Raw genomic sequence first — 26,394 nt, forward strand, 5'->3', positions numbered from 1 at the left:
CGATTCCTCTATCTTTTTCAGACCATTCCTATTCACATTCCCACCTCGTTCTTCAAAAGGCTTTGTCAGATCTTTTCTAAATTCATATGGCAAGGAAACCGCCCCAGGATAAAGTACGATACAATGATTCTTCTGAAGGCCTGGGGGGGAGCGGGGGGTCCCGGATGCCTCTTCATACCATAAGGCAGGGGTACTCACACGTATTGTGGATTGGTTTCACCACCCTTCCTCCAAGCTCTGTGTTCAATTGGAGAGACATCTCAACGAGGCTGATCTTTGTGCCCTGCCGTGGATACCTACGGCTCGGCGTAGGGATAGTACCCTCTCTACTGCTCTCACTCGTCAGACTCTTCAGATATGGGACCAATTGCTATTAACGAGTAAATTATCTAAACCTCGGGGCCCAATGACTCCTCTCTTTGGGACTCCGGCTTTCCCTCCGGCTGAAGGTGAGGAGAGATTTGGACCCTGGAATAGGGATAATCATAGACGTTTAGCACAGGTTTTATGCGCTGACCCATCTTTGAGACCAGACATATCCCCCCAGATGGGCCCTGGGCCCCCAATCATGTGGTTACAAAGGAGTCAATTAATGTCATACATACATACTTTCTCCCCCATTTCAGAAATACTGGATGACCCATCAGACTTTGATGAGCTGCTCTTGCAACCAGACCCGCCAACACATGTAGTATCACTGTTATATTCCCTTCTACTAAAGGTATCTACCCCTGACCTGCCAACCTACACGCAGAACTGGGAAACAGATCTACAACATTCCATCTCCCCTGCTGATTGGCAAAAAAGCTTTATCTTAACGCATAGGATCTCTTTGGCAACTAAGACTCAAGAAAAAGGGTTTAAGCTATTAACAAGGTGGTACAGATGCCCGGTGACTATCCAACGGTTTAACCCTTCTCTATCAGGTACTTGTTAGAGATGCATGTCCCCTAGTGGGACAATGCTCCACATCTGGTGGGCCTGCCCTCCAATTCGGAAACTTTGGCAAAAGGTCTTTGATCTATACAGCAGGCTGATGGCGACCTCAATTAAGCCCACACCAGAGATAGCCCTACTATCTATGCTTCCGGGCCCATTCAAGCTGATTAAAAAAGACATACTGCGCCACTTTCTGGCCGCAGTTAGGTCAGTGATCCCCCGACACTGGAGAACAGTAGATGTGCCTTCCTTGGGTGACGGGGCTGTCGAAGTGGATCGGATAAGAGATCTGGAGTGCCTGTTGGCGCAGGAAGCAGGGATGGAGAAACAGTTCTCCACCACCTGGTCCTCATGGTTGATGTTTCGTTACTCTAATGACTTCCCCATATGGGTCAGGGATGCCCCATCTTTACCCACCGATTAGCCATGCTGGAGTGCTTCTCACCTTTGTTGTCATCCCGTATCTTTCTACATGCTATCATTCTTATCTTTCTCTCTGTCTCCCTTTCTTTAAGTACTGAACAAATCACTCAAACATATAAACAAAGATCATATATCCAGAATTGCTCATTAACATGAATATTTATAATAAGTGATTAAATGATCCCTACAGCATTCCAACCTGATTAGGGGGAACCTCATGATAACACCAACACGCAAAATCACAAAGGTGGATATATGTTGGTCCCCACACGCATGTTATTCTTCTAGTACATTATAGTCCTTTATATACAATGTGATACTTTAGTATTTCACCAGAAGTTATATGCCAAAGTATATATTCCTGTAGGTATATAGTAAAGGTTCTCCTTATTGTTCTGTGTATAATTTATGTAATACTATACTGTAAAGTACTTTATCTTTCTGTTATACCTTTATTTTGGAATAAACTAAGATTGAAAAGAAGATAAATACACAGGTTCTGAGGCTTATTAAATGCAGATAAGGCACCGAGTTTAATTACCACCTTAATCAGCCACAGAACCTGTGTAATGTGTTCGGGTTTAAAGGTATGAGGCGGCAACCATAGTTTAGAGGCAGAAAAAAAAACCCTTCGGGTTTGTGTTTTTGATGGCTTTCTGGCAGAAAAATGCTAAACTCTTGTAAACTCGCCTAAACTCTGTATAAAAACACTCTATATGAGCATTTTTTTTTTTTTTTTGCCAAGGGCACTGAAGTTTTTTTTAAGCCCAGTGTGCATGGAGCCTAATGCCCCGTACACACGGTCGGATTTTCCGATGGAAAATGTCCGATTGGAGCGTGTTGTCGGAAATTCCGACCGTGTGTGGGCTCCATCGGACATTTTCCATCGGATTTTCCAACACACAAAGTTGGAGAGCAGGAGATAAAATTTTCCGACAACAAAATCCGTTGTCGGAAATTCCGATCGTGTGTACACAAATCCGACGGACAAAGTGCCACGCATGCTCAGAATAAATAAAGAGATGAAAGCTATTGGCCACTGCCCCGTTTATAGTCCCGACGTACATGTTTTACGTCACCGCGTTTAAAACTTTTTCGACAACTTTGTGTGACCGTGTGTATGCAAGACACGTTTGAGCCAACATCCGTCTGAAAAAATCCTAGGATTTTGTTGTTGGAATGTCCGAACAAAGTCCGACCGTGTGTACGGGGCATAAGAATGCAGACAGTAGTCCAGTGATGATGTAAAGATCAGGACAGGGATACAGCTAGCATTTACCAAGAGACTGTTGGAGGTCCTAATGAAATAAATGAGTTCAAATAGTTCCTACAAGCAAGAAATTAAGCAGAAACTGGCTAAATTAAATTCTTAAATTAACAGCAATTTTTTTGGACATCTTATACTAAGAATGATTGGAATGTGGCTCACAAGCTTTTAGCGATCAGGAACTACTGTTTTACAGGTACAGTTCCAAATGTCAAAAAAAGTGAACTTTGGCATATACTGAGGTGACAAAAGGGGCATTGAAATAAAGAAACAGAAACGTGTCAGCATATTTTTCATAGAAGTGAAATTACCGTACTATTTATGTGTTTTTGACTGAGAAAACACATTCTCTGATTTGCTTGAGTGCAAAGAGAAACTTAAGAGCTAAATACCAAAGACAGTGTTAAAAAAGTTCGCTGCTAAGATCACATGAGGTGAGCTTAGTCATTGTAACATGCTTGAAGCTGCCAAAGGTTTAAACAACCTGAAGACATAATGTTAACATTACAGTAATGTATTTGTTTTGCTGGTAGAGAATTTTGCATATTTAAATTATGCTGCTGGCGCGATGGGAATGATAGGCTTCATTCTGTATGACCTTAGACGGGAACTCAACTCATCTAATGCATTCCAATTAGTTTGACAGACAATCCATACAGCAGAAAATAATAAAATTCCAAACAGGGGAGAATCCTGGGTCCTCTAAAATGAGGTACACAGTCATTAAATATGACGGTTTTCAAATTAAAAATGTATTTGCAACCTAAAAGCCTGCATTAGAAGTACTTACTTTTTCTGAATATACATTATCTGTTTCCAGTGTGTTTTTGTCTACCATACATTATAAAAGGTATGAAAAAGCTAATGTCAGAACAGACCTAAAATGGTAACAATTGCTTCAGCCGTTTTCAGGATGTAATATGTATTATGTACAATATCACTCTCATAATTGTACAGGACTAAAAAGGTAAAAGTGAGAAAAGTCATTTTTTTTAACAAATATGTTATCCTGTTTTCCTCTCTGCTGTCAACTGTAAAGTAAACCTGTACTCCACTCTCACAGAGCAATTTTTACAATTCTGCTATGGGTCTACTGATTCAGCAATCATTTTTTTCATAAATTAAAGTGATTGTAAAGGCAGAAGGTTTTTTTTATCTTACTGCATTCTATGCAGTAAGATAAAACACCTTCAAGTGTGCAGCAGCCCCCCTCAGCCCCCTAATACTTACCTGAGCCCATCTCTATCCAGCAATGTTGCAGGAGAGACTCGGCTGCCCGGGACTCTCCCTCCTCACTGGCTGAGACAGCAGCGGAGCACCATTGGCTCCCGCTGCTGTCAAAGTCAGCAAGCCAATGAGAGGAGAGAGGGGGCAGGGCCTAGTCACAGCTCTGTGCCAGAATGGACACACAGGGCTGCAGCTCAGCTCGGGTGCCCCCATAGAAAGCTGCTTGCTGTGGAGGCACTTGTCAAGAAGGAGGGCCAGGAGAGCCAAAAAGGGACCCAAGAAGAGGAGGATCAGGGCTGCTCTGTACAAAACCACTGCACAGAGCATTTAAGTATGGCATGTTTGTTATTTTTAAGCAAAAAAAAAAAAAATAAAAAGACTTTAATGTCACTTTAAGATTATAGTAATACACATATTATTTAAGAATAATGGCTTTTTTTTGCCAATATTGTCTTGCAAAAATGATTTTTTTTCTCCATGAGATCTATAGACAAAAATGTCATGAAACAAAAAAAATCTATTGTTTACGTCTTACATGTAATAGTGTTACTGTAGATAAAAATATAAATTTTTTCAATAATTTGTTCTATTTAAAGGACACTAATATTATGGTTCTGGTGCAAGGATTGCAAAGTTATTTACAAATGAAATAAAGGCTTTTTTTTTCAATTTTGCATTTTTATCTTAAAGGCTAGGTTCACCTTTTACAGAAACTGGCCCATGCAGAAAAGTGACCTTAGTAGTTTACGTTACGTTCGTTACGAACTAATTACACTGGGAGTTCGTAACAGTGCGGAAGTGGTTATTGTGACAAGTATAAAAGGTGGTGATTTAGTACGCCACCCGTGCCCCAGGACAACGTCAGGTGTGTGACGAAACGTACGTTAAAAAAAAGGGAGGAGCGACATGCTGACCTCACCACGTGTACGCAGATCCCGGAAGCAATGGGCTGCTATCGAGAGCCGGCCGGCTCCATTCTTAAAAGCTGTTTTTAAACAACCGAAATGTAAGTGCAATCTTGCCCTTCTTTTAATATAATAAAATTAGGATTTACACTATGTTAGCCTTCACTGTCTTTTCATGGGGACCTATGGAATGTATCTGTACATGAGGCTTTTCATTTGGTGAGGACACTGGGAGCATTGGCCCACTGTATAGAGACCCGAGGCAGGGGAATAAGCCACAGGCGCATTTGATCTCCCGCAATAGGAGATCACAAATAGCTGGTAAGCGGCAGTGTGTACAGAGGTGGAGGCACTATCCTATTTCCTATAGTGCACTTTTCTTGTGGTGTCATGCTTGTGTACCACCGTGGAGGAATTTATTGACGCACCATTTTCAGCATATGAACTTGTTTGGCTCTTTTTTCCCATCAAGGAATCAATAGCGATTTTCTTAACCAAATGCATCATATTGTATCACAATTGTTCATTTTTTTTGTTTTTATTTAACTCAAATGGCATTTTCACATAGAGAATTATTAATCAGCGCAACCTAAAACTTTTTGAATTGTATATTATTGTGTGTGTTTCACAAGAGGTTGCAGTGGGTTTTTTTAAATCCACATGAATGTATTTCACTAATTTCTACATAGGTAGCGCAGTATTTTTTATTTTATTTTTTGTTATAAATTTTACTATAAAGCACCTGGTGGTCCCCAGTAAATATCAAAAATAACTTTTCTTGTGGGATGAAGGCACCAGCAAAGTTTGGATTGCCTATAGTCTTGGAATAAGTTTGCTCAGGAAATATGGTCGTCCTTCACTCATTTATATTATGAGTAGGAATGATTCTGCTTATAACAAAGCCTTAATGAATGAAATGAAATGATGTTACAGTGAATTGTTATATCATCCTTGAAATTATATCAATTTTAGGAGGCCCGGCTTCAATAAGCAGTGTATAAAGGAACATCCCATAATATTTCCTAACTGATTTTCCCTTAAAATTTGATAAGGCTTATGTGCACATTCTTATTATGATGGGATGTTCCCTTCCTTCATATTAAAGAAGTATATCCAAACCTTTTTTGGCTAAACTTCTATGGATCACAGGGGTGTACTTCCTTCTGCACTCCTGTGACCCATTCTCAGCTGATAGCGGGCTTAAAGCGGAGGTTCACACAAAAATTGAACCTCCACTTTTCGGAACCCCCCCCCCCACATTTGGCACCTTTTGGGGGGAGGGGGGGTGCAGATACCTGTCTAAGACAGGTATTTGCACCCACTTCCGGGCATAGACTCCCACGGGAGTCTATGCCTCTTCCTGTCCCGCCACACTGTCTGCTGGGACACACGCGGGTCCCAGAGACAGCACGGACAATTCAGATTGCGCTGCATGACTCGCGCATGCGCAGTAGGGAACCGGGAAGTGAAGCCGCAAGGCTTCATTTCCTGATTCCCATACCGAAGATGGCGGCGGCAGCATCCGAGGACCGAGGGACGGTTCAGCCTCGGGTGCCGACATCGCTGGACCCTGTGACAGGTAAGTTTCCATATTTTAAAAGTCAGCAGCTGCAGTATTTGTAGCTGCTGACTTTTGAAAAAAACATTTTTGCGGGACTCCCTCTTTAAGTCTACTATTGGCTGACATCACTGAGTCGGTTTAGGCTTTGAAAAGATCCCAGCCATATGGTCGGGATCCACCCAGCAGCCTGGACCAGCACCCAGCTCAGCCCCTATTTTTCATCGTCATTACTAGACTTAGTCCAATGGTTGGTCTGGAATATTGTATCTATGCTCTGTTAACTGTACCAGACGTACATGGCTGTACACGATCAGTCTATGTGGGTTCTTTACTAAAGTCAAATCCACTTTGCACTGCAGGTGCACTTGAAAGTGCACTGAAAGTGCATTTGGAAATAAAGTCGCTGTAGATCCGAGGGGGACATGCAAGGAAAATAAAAAAAACAGCATTTTAGTTTGCACATGATTGGATGATAAAATCAGCAGAGCTTCCACTCATTTCAGATCTACCCTTTAAATTTAGAACAATTGCACTCCCAAGTGCACTTGCAGTGCACTTTCAAGAGCAATTGCAGTGCACTTGTAGTGCAAAGTGGATTTGCCTTTTGTAAATAACCCCCTATGTGTGCTTGCTGTTTTTCTTTTTCCTTTACCATGCCATACAGACTCCTTGGTTTTAGCCAACAGCTAGTATTGTGTAGATATTTGATGGAGTTTTGGTTTGCTTTTGGCACCTAGAGAGATGCACATACATTTTATATTACTATTAGTGTGTGTTTTTAGTATGATGTCTCAATAAATGGGTTGTATAAAACAATTGGTTGTTTTTCTTTAATTGTTTTTTAATACAATATTACTGAATATCCCTGATAGCCTCTTATTAGCAGTTTCTTTGAAATGGAGATTGTGAATGACAGCTTTATTCTATTAGGGGCTCCGTTTACATTAATTGGTTGGTTTGGAGGTCATTTTCATGCTGTGTACAGGGGATTGCAAGAGGCCGAAACTAAGTGAAATGTATGTACTTACACTGCTTGCATTTAGAAGAAAATACATTTAAAGATGTATTAAAGAATACAGAGCTGAATTCAGTTGTCTTTTATACCTACCTGGATGTCAGCTTAACAATACACTATACTATACACTATTCCTACAAAGGAAATAACCAGTATAGAAATACCAGAGGATCCATGGGGGTATTTGTTCCATGGGGTTAGAATGCCAATCAAACAATATACGAGAACATTAGTCCCCCAGTTATTAAAACGCAGCTAGAAAGTCCCACAACAAGGAGTTGGTGCAGTAAAATAAACAAAACCTATAATATGGAATATCTAAGGTTCAGTGGTGAGGACGGAATGGAAGGTTTCAAAGAGAAGTGGAGAGTTTGGATAAAGTTTAAGCAGACAATTAGATTTGCTGAATTGATGGGAGTATAAGAAGGGGAGCAGTTCGGAGATACGGGAGATGTCAGGCAGCTAGAGGTCAGAAAAGAAAGGTCAGAGAGGAGGGGGAGGGATGGAAAGGAGGGGGGAGGAAATTTATCTCTGTAATATGTGATGGTAATGGCGAGAATTGTATCTCAATTTATGAAATATTTAGATATAAAGAAAATCAATAAGGAAATTGAAAAAAAAACAAACAAAAAACAATACACTATATATACCTTTCACTGGTTTCTACATATGTCACCAAGAAATGTCTGGTCTCTTCAAGACGTCCTTCTGGTTCCTATATAAACATAGAAAACACTTGGGTTACAAAAAGTAATGAAGTAATGGCATTCTTAGGGCAACTGATCCCACAAATTGAAAATTATCCCAGTTTCTATAAATTAGAGGAACATGTCTGTCCTGCCAATACCACCTAATCAAATTTAATCTGCTCTGTCAAAATGAAAAATGTACAATGACTAACTGCTAAAAGAAATGCAAACACACACAAACTTTTTTCTTTTTATAAATCAGTCCCAACATGAGATCTATGTTCTGTAATGGAATCTATAGCAGTCAGTGAAAGATAAATGTAATCTGGATAAAGGAACAATTACACAGAATAATCTTTCTTTGTCTAGGTTAAATAAAACAGATGTTAAAGGTCAAACTCCTATTCCCTAAACAATATACACACAAAGTGATTTGTAATTCATTTAGGTATGAGCAATCATGAACAAGCAATACAACATTGCTTAAACTATCACACAGTGAAACCCATAAGGTACCGGCCTGCACTTTTGACACTGACTGAAAATATCAATCACAAATATAACCTCAATTATTAATGAAAATGATTCATTAAAAAATATAATTTAACCACTTGTTAACAAGCCACTTTGTAAGAGGAAGGTGACAGGTACTTTTCGTAGAGACATCAGGGATCTGTTAGACCTCTGATGGTCTTCTCTGCCCAACAAAGCAATTACCCAAGCACAGATCATACTTGGTTAGATGCTTCCCTGGCTGTAACAGCCAGGAAATGACAGCTCTAAAACTGGAAGTGATGAAATCCTTGCCGCTTCCAGGATCATTCATCACAGAGAATATTGGGGAATGGATGTTCCTCTATCGCAGGGATATGCAATTAGCGGACCTCCAGCTGTTGCAGAACTGCAAGTCCCATGAGGCATAGCAAGACTCTGACAGCCACAAGCATGACACCCAGAGGCAGAGGCATGATGGAACTTGTAGTTTTGCAACAGCTGGAGGTCCGCTAATTGCATATCCCTGCTCTATTGCCTCTGTAGGCCACTTTCCTAGCTGCTTACTGTGGTCCTGGGCTCCCCGAAGACATGGGAGAGCGCAGGAACTACTGGGGTAGCAGCAAAAGGGGGGACCTTCTGAGCATTGAAAAGGTGATTTTTTTTTCTACAAGAAAGCCAGTGGCGGCTGAAAAAAAGTGATCAAGATCATGGCTGCAGCCATGATCCTGGTATTAACTACTTGCTGAAAGGAAGTTTATTTACGTATGTTGGCCAACAAGTGGTGAAATTGATCTGATTTAGGAGTGGTTCTCTGACACACCTGCAGATATTTGCTTGATCGATCAGAAGCAATCAATAAAATTCTTTCACAGTGTTAATTTTGTTGATGAAAATATTTTCGTCACAGTTTTTGTTAGCTGCATGTTTTCAGTGACAAAAACTATCCACAAACAAAAACATAACTAAAATGTGAGGGAAGAATGTTTACCCACCTGAACTTCCGCTTTCCTTGGAGCTCTGCCTGTTTGTCTATTAGCAAGCTGTATTGGCTGAGAGGCACCGGCTCCCATCAATCCTTTCCCTTTCCTATGCAGTTCCACACATTACACTCATTCACGCTATCTCTTTTGGTGCCCTCTGCTGGCCTTTTATACAACACAATTTCATCCCCAGCCTATATTAGTAGCACATTTAGACCCCTTTCCCACTGAGATGCTTTTCAGGCGTTCTAGCGCAAAAAATAGCGACTGTAAAGCGCCTCTCAAGCCACCCCAAGTGCTTTCACACTGGGGCGGTGCCCTTGCATGACGGGAAAAAAGTCCTGCAAGCAGAATCTTGTTTAAATGATTTGCTTATAAGGAGAAGCTTAATATTTCCTGTACACCATTCACCAAAAAAGCAGTGAAATGTTAAAAAAAAAAAAAAAAAACCCTAAAGCCGGTTTTTGACAAGTCCTTTTTTAAAAAAAAATAGCTCTGTCTTCTCTGAGCCATCACCCGATGACGCCACCTGGAGAGCCTATTCCCTTGTTACATCACAAGGGGCGGGCTCTCTGGGTGACGTCATTGGATGACCACGCCCCATGGCTACATAAGAGATGTCAGACAGCATGGGACGTTACAATGGAGTAAAACAGCATCAGGACAAGAGTGGACTTTATTTTTAGCGGGTAACCGATGGCGAGGAAGAAGACAGCAGCGGCGAGGAAGAAGACAGTAGCGTGGGAGAAGAGAGCTCTGGGAGAAGACTGCACGAGAAGACAGAAATAGAGAAAAATCTCTACGCAATGGACTAAATGTTAATGAAGGGTTGGAGTTGGAGACTCTTTGGGAGCTGGATGGATGGGCAGTGTTTGTGCCTGTACCTGTGTTAGTGGTTGCGCTGGAGCTGAAGGTGCCCAGAGCTAAGAGGTCTGTGCTTGCTGGAACGGCGAGGAGACGTATCAGATCCCTGAATCTCGACCGCGATCGTAAAAGCCTGCGACTGCTGCAACGTCCCAGCTTGTTCCCCGGTCTCCTTGACCTTGCCCGCTCTTCCATGTCTGCCATTATCTGCTGCTGATGTCCCTGGTTATGATGTGTGATGTGGAGGTACGAATAGAGCTGAATAAGGCCCAAGCGGGGCTCTAAACTGAGCATTTGTAGAGTCTGAGCCAACGGGAGATCCTTGCACTGGAGAGGAGTATATGGAGGAATGCATATGCCAGCACTAAGGACGGTCTTCTTTCACTATTGCTACACAGTGGCACATACTGTTGATGATTTTAACCCCAGGAGGGAGAGAAGAATCTGGTGAGTGCAGCTGCAATAGGAACACGAATTAAGATATGCACGGTGTGTTCACTCACTGAAAAGTCCATCTGACTAGAAAGAGGATTTTCTTCACGGGCACAAGAGCACTTTATAATCCAATATTATCATCATTATTTTTATTTCTATATTTTTATTTTTATTTCATTACTTTTTTATTTTCATTTTTTATTTTCATTTATTCATTTTCATTTTTTCATCATCCAGCAGTCTTGTTTTTTTTATGTTTTTTTCACTTGTTACATGGATAAGGGACACTATAGAAATGCAGACCTAGGAAATCTGCTTGGTTGGGTGGTTTTAATAATTAGTACTTTGGAAAGTTTTATGTAAGCATATCATTTGCAATTGCACTTTAGATTGGTTCAGCAAGTCTCACAATTTTGTTTAGTAATTTATCCTTAAAGCGGGGGTTCACCCACACCGCCAAAAAAAAAAATATTAAAAGCCAGCAGCTACAAATACTGCAGCTGCTGACTTTTAATACATGGCCACTTACCTGTCCCAGGGTCCAGCGATGTCGGCAGGGGACGCCGAGAACCCGCTCGGTTCTCGGCAGCTGCCGCCGCCATCCTAGGTGAGGGAATCAGGAAGTGAAGCGTTGCGGCTTCACTTCCCGGTTCCCTACTGCGCATGCGCGAATCGCGCTGCGCGTCCCTAGTGGTCCCCGCTCTCTCCTGGGAGCTGTGTGTTCCCAGCAGACAGCTCGGTCGGGACGGGAAGAGGCATAGACTCCCATGGGAGTCTATGCCGGAAGTGGGTGCAAATACCTGTCTTAGACAGGTATCTGCACCCCCCTCCCCCCTGAAAGGTGCCAAATGTGACACCGGAGGGGGGGAGGGTTCCGAAAAGCGGAAGTTCCATTTTTGTGTGGAACTCCGCTTTAACGGATATACGGATTTTTTTGCACCAGGACTCACTTGCTTTGTTTGGTTTTAGCTTTAATGTGAAATAATTTTTGGTTGGTTCATACACTTTGGCACGAGAAGACGCCTCGGATAGAAGACAGAGCTATTTTTTAATAAAGGACTTGTCAAAAACCGGCTCTTTTTTTTTACATTTCACTGCTTTTTTTGGTGAATGAGTATGGGTACCCATACCCATTCACATAGGGGAGGGGCGAGATCTGGGGGCCCCCTTGTTAAAGGGGGCTTCGAGATTCCGATAAGCTCCCTGCCCGCAGACCCCCGACAACCACTGGCCATCGTTGATAGGAAGAGGCCCTTGTCCCCATCAACATGGGGGCAAGGTGCTTTGGGGTGGGGGGGCAGAGCCCCCCCACCCCAAAGCACCCACCCACCCCCCTGCAGAGCCCCCACTGCCCCAAAGCAGCCCCCCTGCCCCATAAAGGGTCTGGTATGGAATTTGGGGGGACCCCACATCGTCTTTTTCATGATTTTTTTTACAGTGAATGTAAAAAAAAGAAAAAGACACAAAAAACGCAAATCGCTGCAAAAACGCTGTAAAAACACAGTACTTGTGTTTTGGATGCAGGTCCATTGAAGTCTATAACATGAAAAACTCTGCATTTTGTGGGAAAAAATCCCCGACTCTTTTCAAAAACACAGAGGCACAAAAATGCATTGATGTGAACGTGTTCCATAGGAACCCATGTTAAAAAAATTCCCTGCATTTCTGCAAAGTGCAAAAAGCATCAAAAAACATATTAGAGTAAATCAAGCCTTAATCAGCATTCATTGTAGAAAACAAAATATTATGAAGATTCAACACCGAATATAAAAAATTGTGAATTAATCACGTGCATTTTAGCATTCTTGCGTCAAAAGGTTGGGTGCCAATTTCAGCTGGATAAAATTACTTATTTTTCATAATTACTCATTATCCATGAAATGAAGTGTCCAGGAGAAAAACAGTTCATTTAAGATATGAACAAAAGCTAATATGATGTAACTGGGAGAAGGGGCACACAGGAGAGGGAGAACATTTTCCATTTTAAAACTAATACATCAAATGCAGCCTAGCAACTGCAGCAGTTTCCAGATAGTACATTCAGGAATTATACTTGCTTGATCATGCATTTATTCTCCTAGTCTCTGACCCATTTAAAGTTAAATTTTACTCATGTAATACAAAGTAATGCAGGCACATTTTAACTAAATTAGCAAGGAATCATAATAAATGTCACACATTTTAATGTTAGCTTAGTCATGGTTTTGCATATTCCTGCAAAACCTGTAAAGGACTATACAACTTTATGAATGATGAATGAATAGTTATACACAGTTGGTTTGCCTGCACAAATTCCTTAAAGTGTATCTATGGTCAAAATGTAAAATCATATATTCATTTTCACATAGTATTTGAATTATGTCCAGCCATCTCCTATTTCTCTGAACCATCTTTAGATTTTTAAACTTTCTTTGTGAAGATTCGCACACATTTATTTTATGGAACTATGTGACACGTGTTTACTATGCACTGCTGTGTCACAGAATTAACAGAGCCTGAATTCTAAACTACAGAAGTGGTAAGAGGAGGAATTTCAAAAGGTAGAGTCAGCACAGGAATCACTGCTTGCAGGCAGCAAGGTACCATGGGATATGTAGTCCTTATACAATAAAGGTAAACAGCAGAAGAGACGCTGCAAAACATGAAGGGAATCTAGGAAGTAGTGGAAAAAATGGCCAGCAGACAGGCAGGACTCACAACATGAAAGAAGATTTTTCAAGTAAGCTTATATTGGATTGCCAATAATAACTATTGCTATTAAAATGCTAATGTTATAGAATTAAAGTGTATGCTCTGACCATTCCTTTAAGTTGAAGTCTAACAGGTAAAGCTATATTATAAAACAGGTAGATCTTTCATAATTTCAAATCATGTTATTTTTACGCACAGCTAAATTATTGCCAATGCTGTTTTACCAGTGCAAAATACAGTTATAATATACATGGAAAGGTACTAATGCAAGGCGGTTGATTTACTAAAGGTAAATAGGCAACTCAGTTTGCAAGTAAAGTTTCACTGTGCATGGGAATTTGTCCCAAAGCTCAGCGAACGTGGAGAAGTTTTACTTTTCAAAGACTACCCAATCACATGCCAGGAAAAAAAAAAACAGAATTTTTGCTTGCACATGATCGGATGTTGAACTGAACTTCACCTCATTCACTAAGCTCTGGGGCAAATTCCCTTGCAATGTGCAACTTCTTATGCAAGTGAATAGCCTAGTTGCCTTTAGTAAATACATCCTACTTATGTTATCAATGGCTTCCCCACTTGTAACTGTCCTTGCAAAAGCTTAGTGATAGAGACAGCAGAGAATGAAGAAACGCCATAGCCTGCTTCACTAGATAAGATAATATCATGTACTGCTTTAACAGAAATTAAAGTAGAACTTCACTCTCTCAATCACCATTGACTATTTAAGCCCTTATGCATTAGCTAGCATTAGTAAATAAATAGGAAAGTATACTATATTTACTTTTTTTAATCTTTTTTTTCACATTTCTTCAGTTACTTCTAAGTTTCCATGCCTAGACAAATGATGTCATACATCTCAGGAGCCTTTAGGAGGGAAGGAGGGTTTTTCTCAGCTAAGCAAAACCTCCTGTCTTTTTGCCTGAGCTAAGGGCAGATGGATTCCAGGAAGTAAATGCTACATGAATCATTTGTCCTTACTTAAGATGGCCACAGCCAGAAATGCTAGGGGGTGTTTTTCAGAATGATTTCTCAGCAAAATATACAATGGAGAATTGGATGGGGGTGTTTGTTTTGAATAATAAAAATTGATTAAAAATCATTTTTGGCTTGTAGTGCTCACATGCAATGTAGTTCCACTTTAAAGATTGAGTAGGAATATGCATGAAGTGCATAATGACATACATATAAACTAAGAGACCAATCAGGAGCCATAAATTACCTTTTAAAGAACTGCTTATTTGCAACTAATACATTTAGAAATAACAGTGCAGCGCTTCCACCACATTACACAAAAAAACATAATAACCAATAAAAAATAATCAATTATCTCATGAATTACCAACCAATATGCTTAAAGCGGACCTTCAGTATTTTTTTTTCATCTTTCCATCTATTAAATCTTCTGCCCTTGGTCTTTTAACTTTGGATAGTAAAACATTCTTTTTCTGCCAGCAAATACCTTATACAGCCCACTTCCTGTTTCTTGTCTGGTCATTAACCTAGACTTATGACATCATGCACAGCTCACTCACGAGAGTTTGCCAGGAAGGGAGGGGGGATGAGTCATAAGAGGGCCTATGAGAGCTGTAGAGCTGGAGGGGTGTCTCTGTGCCTCTGTGTAAATCCAGGAAGTGAACAGGCAGCAGCTTCAGCTGCCCACAGTTAAAATGGCTGCAGCCAGACTCAGTGGAGGGAGATTTCTGCAGCATATTTGGCAAGTACAGAATCACAGTATATATAAAATAATATGCAAAGCGGTTGGAGGGAAAATTCAGAATGGCAAAGATGTTTTTATTACAAATTATGTGAGCAGACTGCAGTTCATCTTTAATTAGGCCATTGCATAATTAAATACCACAGAATGAATCTTAAAGTGTCCTTGTGCTTTTTATACATAGAATAATATATTTTATAAAGTGTATTTGTGCTATAAATTAAATCATAATAAATAAATATCAATTTCATAAACATAAAACAATATTGCTGTTTTGCTCTGTGCATGCACAATATTACAAAGTGTCCATGTGCTTTCTTTTATGCTCCTATTCCGCCACAAAATGGTGCTTGCAATATCAATCTTGTTGCTTCTATTAAATTCAGTTCCTCTTAAATCAAATATGCAGACACACACTCCTTCAGTGTCCTCATTGTGTTCAATGTTCAACCGTGACCCCACTCTCACTTCACAGGATGGACCTTAATCACAGAGAAAGGTCAATTAAAGCTCACTACAAGGCACACCTTTCACATCCCCACTGGTTCCAATCACTATTCCCTCTCCAGGGCAAACTTAAATCCCACCTTGAAATAATACACATATATAGGCAGATGACTGTTTGAGCAGCTACAATCCCTCATGTGTGGTAACATCAAAACGCGCTGGTATATAGCAGACCCATGGGGGTGCCATGCATTCATGATGGCCTCCCGCACAAATATGAAAATGCAGCACATTTTTAGGTGCGAGAAATACATGCATATGCAATTTGAAAAAGGTGCATAAACCTTTTTCCTGCATTTCCTGTAGGTACAGTAGCCCATTCAAATGAATGGACTGCTGTGCCCACACAAACGTGGCAAAAAAATGTACATATGTGAACCTAGCCTAATATGGAAGCCCCTAAATTAATTATTTGTACACCAGTGGCAGCTGGTGGTATATTTTTTTCCCCCGGTCGGTCGGGTCACTGGCACGCACTTACCCCATCTAGGTCACGCCAACTTCCCCTGCATCACATCCGTGCATCTCCTCTCTCCTCTGCGCCGTGCATGTCCTGCTTCCCCCTCCTAGGCAGCCATTCAGATCGCCTCTCCTTTCAGGCCAATCGGGTGACGGGTCTCATGCCTCGCTTCCTGATTGGCCAGGAGGAGAATCAGTGTGAAATAGCGAATATTAATTCGCTATTGTCACACAAGTGGGTGTGCCCATCCTTTTTTGACGCCTATTAGAGCCTCTGGCTCTAATCACATGCTTAATAAACAAAACAAAAAACCCCCATTGGAATCCATGTGTCCAGTGCCCCGCATGTAGATTAGGGGCCAGACGCATGGATAGGGTGGGCAGCACCCCTGTGCCCCATATGGATATACCAACACTGGTGTATACTCTAACATATCCTGGAAAAGCACCATGCCATTTCCCTGCAGCTGCAATTTTAAAAGGGTGCAGGGAACTTTTTCCTGCAGGCACAGCAGCCCATTCAAATGCAGCATGCGCAAACAAGGCAAGTAGATGCCACACATATGAAAGCCCGTAAAGCAAGGGTAGGCAAGCTGGGACCCTCCAGCTGTTGCAGAACTACAAGTCCCATCATGTCTCTGAGAGTAATTGTTACTGCCAGCCTTGCAATGCATCATGGGAAATGTAGTTCCACAACAGCTGGAGGGTCCCAAGATGCCCTAAAGTATCATGTGTAGTGTACATTCAAATAGGCCCTGGTCCCCTGCAATGTGGAGATACTGTTATGCCCTGTACACACGATTGGACATTGATCGGACATTCCGACAACAAAATCCATGGATTTTTTCTGACGGATGTTGGCTCAAACTAGTCTTGCATACACACGGTCACACAAAGTTGTCGGAAAATCCGATCGTTCTAAACGCGGTGATGTAAAACGCGTACGTCAGGACTATAAACGGGGCAGTAGCCAATAGCTTTCATCTCTTAATTTATTCTTAGCATGCGTGGCACTTTGGTCGTCGGATTTGTGTACATACAACGGATTTTGTTGTCAGAAAATTTTATAGCAAGCTCCTAAACTTTGTGTGTCGGAAATTCCGATGGAAAATGTGTGATGGAGCCCACACACGATCGGAATTTCCAACAACAAGGTCCTATCACATATTTTCCGTTGGAAAATCCGACCGTGTGTACAGGGCATATGACACATTTCAAACAGCAACTCTTTCCTTACCTTAATACTAATTGTTTAATGAGAAAATTTGAAGTAAATAGACCATCTCTATACACAATAAAAGGGATTCCATCTAAGGTCCCAAACGCTACTCACATTTTTAACTGGCATGTGAAATTGACATTATAACTTTGTTTTCAACATACAATGATTGATGAATACATAGTAAATGAACAAATTACATTATAGAAAATGAGAGCAAGGAAATCACTTTCACATTAACTAGATGCTAATTCTTCAACTGTGTCTGAAATGAATTTTTAAATAAATCACTGTGTCAAACTATTGACAAGAAAGTTTTACAGGTTTAAAAGGACATTTTAAAAAGCAATGTTTATTGCTGGTATGAAAAAGCCTATTGTCAATGTATATAGATAGGGAAGGCATTTGAAAGGCTCCGATGTTTGTTCCCAGGTTGAGGAAGGGAGTAACATGAGCCTAAAGAGAGGGGGCGCTCAAGAAGGACAAGAAACTGGCAGTCATGTTCCCCCAGCTACAGCATACTGCCAAGTTTGCTCCAATGACAAGGAGGGAGGGGATGATGAGGTTACCGACTGTACTTGGTGCCTGAGCGAAGAAAGGAGGAGGAGGAGGCACACCTGCAATGAGGCAGGATGTCCTCTAGGGGGCAGCTTAAGGGCAGCCATCCCATTTGCATCACACCGCAGAGCTCTGCAGGTGCAGGGCGCTGCTGACTCCCTGCAGACTTTTAAAAATTCCTTGGTGTGGGCCATTTTCGTGTGCAGCAGATTGCATTGTTGCTGTTTGCAACCTATGTCTGAAGCGGATCACGCGTGGCCAGAACAGCATCCGCTTGGGCACCACATGCTTGACCAGACATAGGATGACCTGCTATGCAGTCCACTGGCAACAGCACTTGAAAGACCCACATCAAAGAAAAAGGCCGACTTCTCCTTGCTCCTCATCTGGTATCTCCAACCCTACTATACCTCCAGTCCTCTCAAAAACCTGCACTGAGAGGAATGACTGTATAGTAATAGGTGTCCCAAGTACTTGCAGGCAATCTGCTAGCAGTACACCACCATCTGATTTTAGCAGGCAAATATCCCTACCCAGTTGCTGAACTGTAAAAAGAAATTCGGCCCCAGCCATCCACGTGCTCAACATCAAAATGCTAGCTTGTCCAAATTTCTAGCGTTGCCTTTTCAGCTGGTAGACTCTGCCCCCTTTAGTGAATTTGTGGAATGTGCTGTATCTCAGTTGCAGGTTTCAAAAAGCCATTTCTTTTCATGGAAGGCCATTCTGGCTCTCTACCGGCTGGTGGTAGGCAATGTTTTGGCCTGGTTGGACAGGGCAGTCAGCAGTAAGGTTCATATTACCGCTGACTCATGGTCCAGCAGGCATGGTCAGGGATGTTACCCTTTTTTTGCAGTGCACTGGGTAGCTGGGAAGGATGCTGGACAGGGTTCAGTGTTGTTGGAGCTTGTTCTGCCACCACACATCCAAAATGCTAGTGGTGATTCTGCCACAGCTCTCTCCTCCACCCCCTCCTCTTCTTCTTCCTCTATGGCCTCTTCTGCAGATTTGTCCTCTGAACCAGCGGTGCTCCGTAAGCGTTCAATGGGCTACACAAGCAATCAGGCTAAGAGATCCCTCTAGTCCTCCTGTTGGAGCACACGCTTTGTGGAATCATGGACAGGGTACTTGAGGCAGAACAGCGGGAAGAAGAGGAGGACTTCCTTACCTCTCAAGGCCCCCTTCATCCAGATAGCATTCCTGCGGGCCCACCAAACACACAGGAAGAGGAGGAGGAGGAGGATTGTGTCAGCATGGATCTAGAGGATAACACTTCAAAGGATGGTTTTCAGTCCCCAGAAACCCAAGGAGTTGTACGTGGCTGGGAGGAGGCAGTTATGGATCATGTGATCCTTAGTGACCCAGAGGACTCAGAATCGAATGCCTCTGCAAACTTATGCTGCATGGCCTCCCTGATTCTGCAAAGCCTGCGAAAGGACCCTAGGATTCGTGGTATCAAGGAGAAGGATCATTACTGGCTGGCAACCCTTTTTGATCCAAGGGTAAGGTTGTAGAACTCATCCTGCCTTCGCAGAGGGAGCAGAGGATGAAACATCTTCAGGAGGCCTTGAAGAAAGGTTTGTGCAGCGCATTTCCAGACACCCTGGGAGGTTACAATTTCCTGGTCTGCATTACATGGTGCAGGAATATCCAGGGGCAAGAGCAGACTTGGAGATCTTTCCAACAGAGCATCCACTGGGTTACTGGGTCTTGAGGATGGACCACTGGCCAGAACTTGCTCAATATGCAATTGAGCTACTGGCCTGTCCTGCATCCAGCATGCTTTCTGAACGTACATTCGGTGCTGCTGGAAGGTTTGTAATGGATCAAAGAGTGCACCTGTCCACAGAATACATTGATAGGCTCACATTCATAAAAATGAATCAGTCTTGGATCAGTAGCACCTGATGCTGATGTAACTGATTGAATTTGCTATGGATGTGGGATCCCTTGAAGACTGCCCATGCTGACTATCCTATTCCTCTTCAATCTTGATGATGCTAGCTTCCCACAATATTTTTGGTTTAGGGGACCACCACCCAAGGCCCAATTTTTCTGCCCCTGTTAAACATTGGCATGTAATTACAATTTTTGATATAATATTTCACAGCAAGGCCTGTTCCTGCGCCCCAACAAGAGTATCTGTGAGAGGTTACAGTGTTGTGGCACCACCACCGCCCAAGGCCCAATCTCTCAGCCCCTGTTTAACAGGGGCATGTAATTACAATTCTTCATATAATATTTCACAGCAGGGCACGTTCCTGCACCCAACAAGAGTATCTGTGAGGGGTTAGTGTTGCGGTACCACCACCGCCTCCCAATTTTTCTGCAACTGTTTAACAGGGGCATGTAATTACAATTTTTGGATATAATATTTCACAGCAGAGCCCGTTCCTGCACCCAACAAGAGTAACTGTGAGGGCTTACAGTGTTCTGTTACCACCAACACCTAAGGCCCAATTTTCTGCAGAGTATATAGGGCAGGCCGTATAGTATATATACTGCTGTTCAGATTACGCAGTTTTTAAAAAAACTGGGTGCGGGGTTCCCCTTAATATTCATACCAGACCTGAAGGGCCTGGTATGGATTTTGGGGGTGACGTCCACGCCATTTTTTTTGGTATTTTGATCTATATTGCCAGGATCCGACAATACATTACATCCGCAAGCAGTTTTAAATGGCATTTTTTCCTTAAGAAATGTCATTTTACTGTGGCACTGTTATAAACATGGGAAAGATGCGCTAATTTACAGGCATGCTAAGGACACCCCCCAGGCACAATATTTAAAGGAATATTTAATATTTATTGTTTCACTTTAAGCATGATTAAAATCACTGCTCCTGAAAAAATGTCAGTTTTTAAAACTTATTTTTGCATCCATGCATGTCCCCTGGGGGAGGACCCGAGTCCCCAAACACTTTATGGCAATAACTTGCATATAAGCCTTTAAAATGAGAAGCCTTTAAAATGAGCACTTTTGATTTTTCACGTTTGTGTCCCATAGACTTTAATGGTGTTCGCATGTTCAAACAAATTCTTTGCCTGTTCGCATGTTCTGCTGCGAACCGAACTAGGGGGGGGGGGGGGTGTTTGGCTCATCCCTAGTAGCTACCACTGCAGCCAAATTCATGTACACTGCTTCCAGATAAAATGTCCCCTGTCAACCCCTGACTAGTGAAAGCCCAATATCTGCCCCAGGCAGATATTCCCAAAATTCAAAACTCCAGTCCCATAAGGAAGCATTAGTACCCCCAAACCTTGGACTGATAATCTAACACTCTTGAACACCCTTAATGTGCCCACTGCACCTGCCTTCTCCATTTGTGGTAACCAGCCTGAAATGCAACACCTTGAACAGTAAGGAAGTTTCATACTAAGCTCAGTTGCAATGGTCTTATGGGTCATCACCATTTACAAGTTTATCATTTACTATTCACATTTTCAAACTTCTCTCACATGAAGTTCCTTAAGACAGTTCCTTCTGCTCAGCTCTTTGACCTAAAGTATCTGTCTTGTGCCTGGAAACTACAAATGTCATGATGGATTTGCTTCCAAATGCAACATCCATTCAGCTTTTTTTTGACAAACAAACATACAGTATACACCAATCAGCCATAACTTTAAGAACACAGACAGGCAAAGTGAATAACACTGATTATCTTGTTACAATGGCATCTGAAAGTTGGCAGGACAGCAGCAAATAAACACGTAGCCGCAGACCAGTCAGAGTGCCCATGCTGACCCGTGCCCACAGCCAAAAGCACCTAAAATGAGCAAATAAGCATCAGAACTGGACCATGGAGCAATGGAAGAAGGTAGCCTGGTCTGATGAATCATATTTTCTTTTACTTAATTTGGATGGCTGGGTGCATGTGCATCATATACCGGGGAAGACCTGACACCAGGATGCACTATTGGCAGAAGGCAAGCTGGCAAAGGCAGTGTGATGCTTTGAGCAATGTTTTGCTGGGAAACTTTGGTATTGCCATTCATGTTACTTTGACGTGTATCTGTAAGGTAAACTGGATTCCTAGCCCCAGAAAGCCAGTGCAGACTCATGCACGTGCACATTGCACACATGCTCATTTTTCTGAGTGAATGGGCAATGTTAGATATACTGTGCCAGTTCATCAATCGTATATTCATTCACAAGTGCGTATGCATACCAATTAGCACTTGACGCCCTGTGGCCTATTTAAACTGGGCTATCACTATTATCAGTTGCTGAATGGTCTTCAGCTTGTTCCCGTGTTCCTGAGACCTGATCCTCTGTATTTGCTTAGGTGTGTGTGACCTAGCTTGCCCTTGGACTCCACTTCTGCTCCTGTCTCGACTCTTTACCTTTTTACTGGACTTGTCTTCGTCTGCTGATTCTGTACTGCTTCGCCTAAATGTTACTAAACTTCCTACCTCCTGGACTTGTTGCTGACCACTGCCAATTTTCTGGTCCTTCTTCTGTCTTTTGCTCTGGTGCCAAGCTGCTCCTGCATCTTGTGTTGAGGCCTGCGACTACAAGCTCTATATATTTACAGGGTGGACCTCGCCAGCCAACTACTCAGGCACTCATGCCACTCCTTACCCTTACACTCTGTCGCCACCTTCAATAGTGTTGGGCAGGAGGTGAAAGAGAGGTCTGCACAACATTCCAGTCATCACAAGGTACGAGATATATATATATTACATACATACAAAAAACATTGTTGCTGACCAAGTACACCACTTCATGGAAATTGATATTTCCTGATGGCAGTGACCTCCTTAAACAGGATAATGCACCCTGCCGCACGGAAAAAATAGTTCAGGAATGGTTTGAGGAACATAACAATGAGTCTGAAGTGTTGAACTGGCCTCTAATTTCCCAAGATCTCAATCCAATGGGGCATCTATGGGATGTTCTGGAAAACCATGTCCAATCCATGAAGGCACCACCTGGCAACTTATAGGTTCTGCTACTAATGGCTTGGTGCCAGATCCCACAGCATACCTTCATAGATCTAGTGGTGTCCATACCGAGAAGGGTCAGGGCTGTTTTGGGGGCAAAAGGGGGTCTAATCAATATTAGGTGGGTCACTATGTGATGGCCGATTGGTGTATTTTATTTTATTTTTTCACAGCTAAACAGTATTGTTCTAACACTGCAGCTAACAGGGTGGGTAATAGGTGGATTGGACAGTAATGCACTGAAAGGAGGATCATAAATGCCAAAGTAGATTTAAGGATTTGTATCATACACCTTGCCCACATGAAAGGGAGGACTGGGATCATTTGGCCTGGGAGGCACGCATAACCAACTGGCCCCTTCATAATAAGGACAATTTCCTGTGGACTAAGGAAATTGCAACGTTCAAGGTGGGTGCCATCTTAAAACTAATCTCCATGCTCCAGCTCACCCAACACTATCCTCCACTCCACCCCCCGATCATCATTGACTTCTTTTATAAAACTATGCATTCAATCACATAACATCTCAGAATTGCACAGAAAGTCATTGCTCAAAGACTCTGCAAGGCACTGTGATCAAAGGTCTGAACATCGCAGGGATAGAGAGGGTAAAAAAGGGGGAGGGGTATGCCTATATATCAAGAATAATGTACAAGTGAATGTGAGAGATGACATCAATAAGGGTGCTAAGGAGGAGATGGAATCCTTATGGGTAGAGCTCCAAAGGGATGAAGCTAAGGGGAAAATAATGCTTGGAGTATGCTATAGGGCCCCTAACCCGAGGGAGGAGGGGGAGACAGACCTCCTATCACAATTTGGATTAGCAGCAAGGATGGGAAGTGTTATCATAATGGGGATTTTAATTATCCAGACATAGACTGGGCGGAGGGAACCACGCATTCATCTAAGGCTCGCCAGTTCCTAAATGTCTTGCAGGATAATTTCATGGGTCAGATGGTAGACGCACCATCTAGAAACAAGGCGTTACTAGATCTGATTACCAACAATACAGACCTTATACGGGGCAATTTAGGAAACAGCGATCACAGGTCAATTGGCTTCAGTATAAATCACACAAATAGGAAACACAAGGGGAACACAAAGACACTGAATTTCAAAAGAGCCAACTTCCCTAAACTACGAACCATGCTAGAAGATATAAATTGAGATAAAATCTTAGAAACAAAGAACACGGAGGAGAGGTGGGTTTGCTTTAAGAGCATATTAAATAAGGGCATTAGCCAGTGCATCCCATTGGGAAATAATTTAAATTTAAAAACAAAAGTTCTGGATGGCTTAACTCCAATGTAAAAATGCATATAAAAGCAAAGGAGAAGACCTTCAAAAAATACAAGGCTGAGGGATCATGATCAGCATTCGGACTTTACAAAGAATGCAACAAGATATGTAAGGGTGCAATTAGGGCGGCTAAGATAGAACACAAAAGACATAGCGGAGGAGAGCAAAAAAAATCCCAAGAAATTCTTTAAATATATATATATATATAAACAGTAAAAAAGGGAGGACAGACCATATTGGCCCCATAAAGAGCGAGGAAGGACATCTGGTTACAAAGGATGGGGAGATGGCAAAGGTATTAAATTTATTCTTCTCCTCAGTCTTCACAAGGGAATTGGGGGGTTTCAGTAGCCAAAACTGCAGTGTTTGTCCTTATGACACATCACAGGAAGCACCCACATGGCTAACAGAGGACAGAATTAGAAATAGACTTGGGAAACTTAACATTAATAAATCACCGGGACCAGATGGCTTGCACCCGAGGGTACTTAGGGAACTCAGTCAAGTAATTGCCAGTCTACTGACTGGAATGGTACCCGCTGATTGGAGAAAAGCCAAATGTAGCACCAATATTTAAAAAAGGGCCAAAATACATCCCTGGAAATTACAGACCAATTAGCCTAACATCAATAGTATACAAGCTCTTGGAGTCCATAATAAGGGACTATACACACTATATATACACAAGATTTTAGTAAGGAAAACTACCATTAGCAGTAATCAGCATGAATTCATGAAGAATCATTCTTGCCAAACCAATCTATTAACCTTCTATGAGGAGGTGAGCTGCCATCTAGATAAAGGAAGGCCCGTAGACGTGGTGTATCTGGATTTTGCAAATGCATTTGACACAGTTCCCCATAAATGTTTACTGTACAAAATAAGGTCCGTTGGCATGGATCATAGGGTGAGTACAAGGATTGAAAACTGGCAACAAGGGCGATTTCAGAGGGTGGGGATAAATGGGGAATACTTGGAATGGTCAGGGGTGAGAAGTGGGGTCCCCCAGGTTTCTGTGCTGGGACCAATCCTGTTTAATTTGTTCATAAATGACCTGGGAGGATGGGGTAAATGGTTTAATCTCTGTATTTGCGGACAACACTAAACAAAGAAAGGCAATAACTTCTCCGCAGGATGTGGAAACCTTGCAAGAAGATCTGAACAAATTAATGGGGTGGGCAACTACATGGCAAATGAGGTTTAATGAAGAAACATTTAAAATAATGCATTTGGGTGGCAAAAATATGAATGCCCTTTACTCACTAGGGGGTGAACCTCTGGGGGGAATCTAGGATGGAAAATTACCTGAGGGTCCTAGTAGATGATAGGCTCAGCAATGACATGCAATGCCAAGCTGCTGCTAACAAAGGGGATTAACTCCAGGGATATAGCGATAATTCTCCCACTCTACAAGACTTGCTCTCTACAAGACTCGCCCTTCCTGAGGGCTAATGGAGCGAGTACAAAGAAGGGCAACAAAGCTAATAAAGGGTCTGGAGGATATTAGTTATGAAGAAAGGTTGCGAGCACTGAACTTATTCTCTCCGGAGAAGAGATGCTTGAGAGTGGATATGATTTTAATTTACAAATACCATACTGGTGACCCCACAATAGGGATAAAACTTCTTCGCGGAAGGGAGTTTAATAAGACACGTGGCTATTCATTAAAATTTGAAGAAAAAAGGTTTAACCTTAAACTGCATAGAGGGTTCTTTACTGTAAGAGTGGCAAGGATGTGGTATTCCCTTTCACGGTGGTTTCAGCAGGGGGGGCATCGATAGTTTCAAAAAACAATTAGATAAGCATCTGAACGACCGCAACATACAGGGATATACAATGTAATACTGACATATAATCACACACATAGGTTGGACTTGATGGACTTGTGTCTTTTTTCAACCTCACCTACTATGTAACTATGCAACATGCAGCAGATAGCTATATCATGCCCAGCAGCAGACATTGACTCCAGGCTCTGTTCTTACTAAGACACGAATGGGGAAGAAATTCCATTGAGGGTTGCCAGCCACCACTATACCACCAACTCACTTCTAAAAAGAATTAAATTATCACACCCAAGCACACTGTAGTTTTTTTTTAAGATTAAAAAAAAAAAAAAAACACAAAAACACATATTGATAAATACAAGGCACTTGGATCACATGTGCGTTTCCAATGTACGTTAAGGATAACAACCCTAAAAACAA

The 26,394-nt window shown here is 42.0% G+C and overlaps 1 protein-coding gene across 2 annotated transcripts in view; it reads right to left on the reverse strand.

Annotated features, from left to right (window-relative positions):
- ZBBX (zinc finger B-box domain containing) overlaps positions 1 to 26,394 on the reverse strand; it is a 427,325-nt gene that overhangs the window by 196,434 nt on the left and 204,497 nt on the right. For both annotated transcript variants that reach the window (XM_073626142.1, XM_073626141.1), the window contains exon 13: positions 7,988 to 8,052. In XM_073626142.1, the coding sequence (XP_073482243.1) occupies positions 7,988 to 8,052 (65 nt within the window). The remainder of the gene's footprint in view (positions 1 to 7,987; positions 8,053 to 26,394) is intronic.

The sequence above is a fragment of the Aquarana catesbeiana genome, linkage group LG04, assembly GCF_042186555.1.
Source record: "Aquarana catesbeiana isolate 2022-GZ linkage group LG04, ASM4218655v1, whole genome shotgun sequence".
Taxonomy (NCBI): domain Eukaryota; kingdom Metazoa; phylum Chordata; class Amphibia; order Anura; family Ranidae; genus Aquarana; species Aquarana catesbeiana.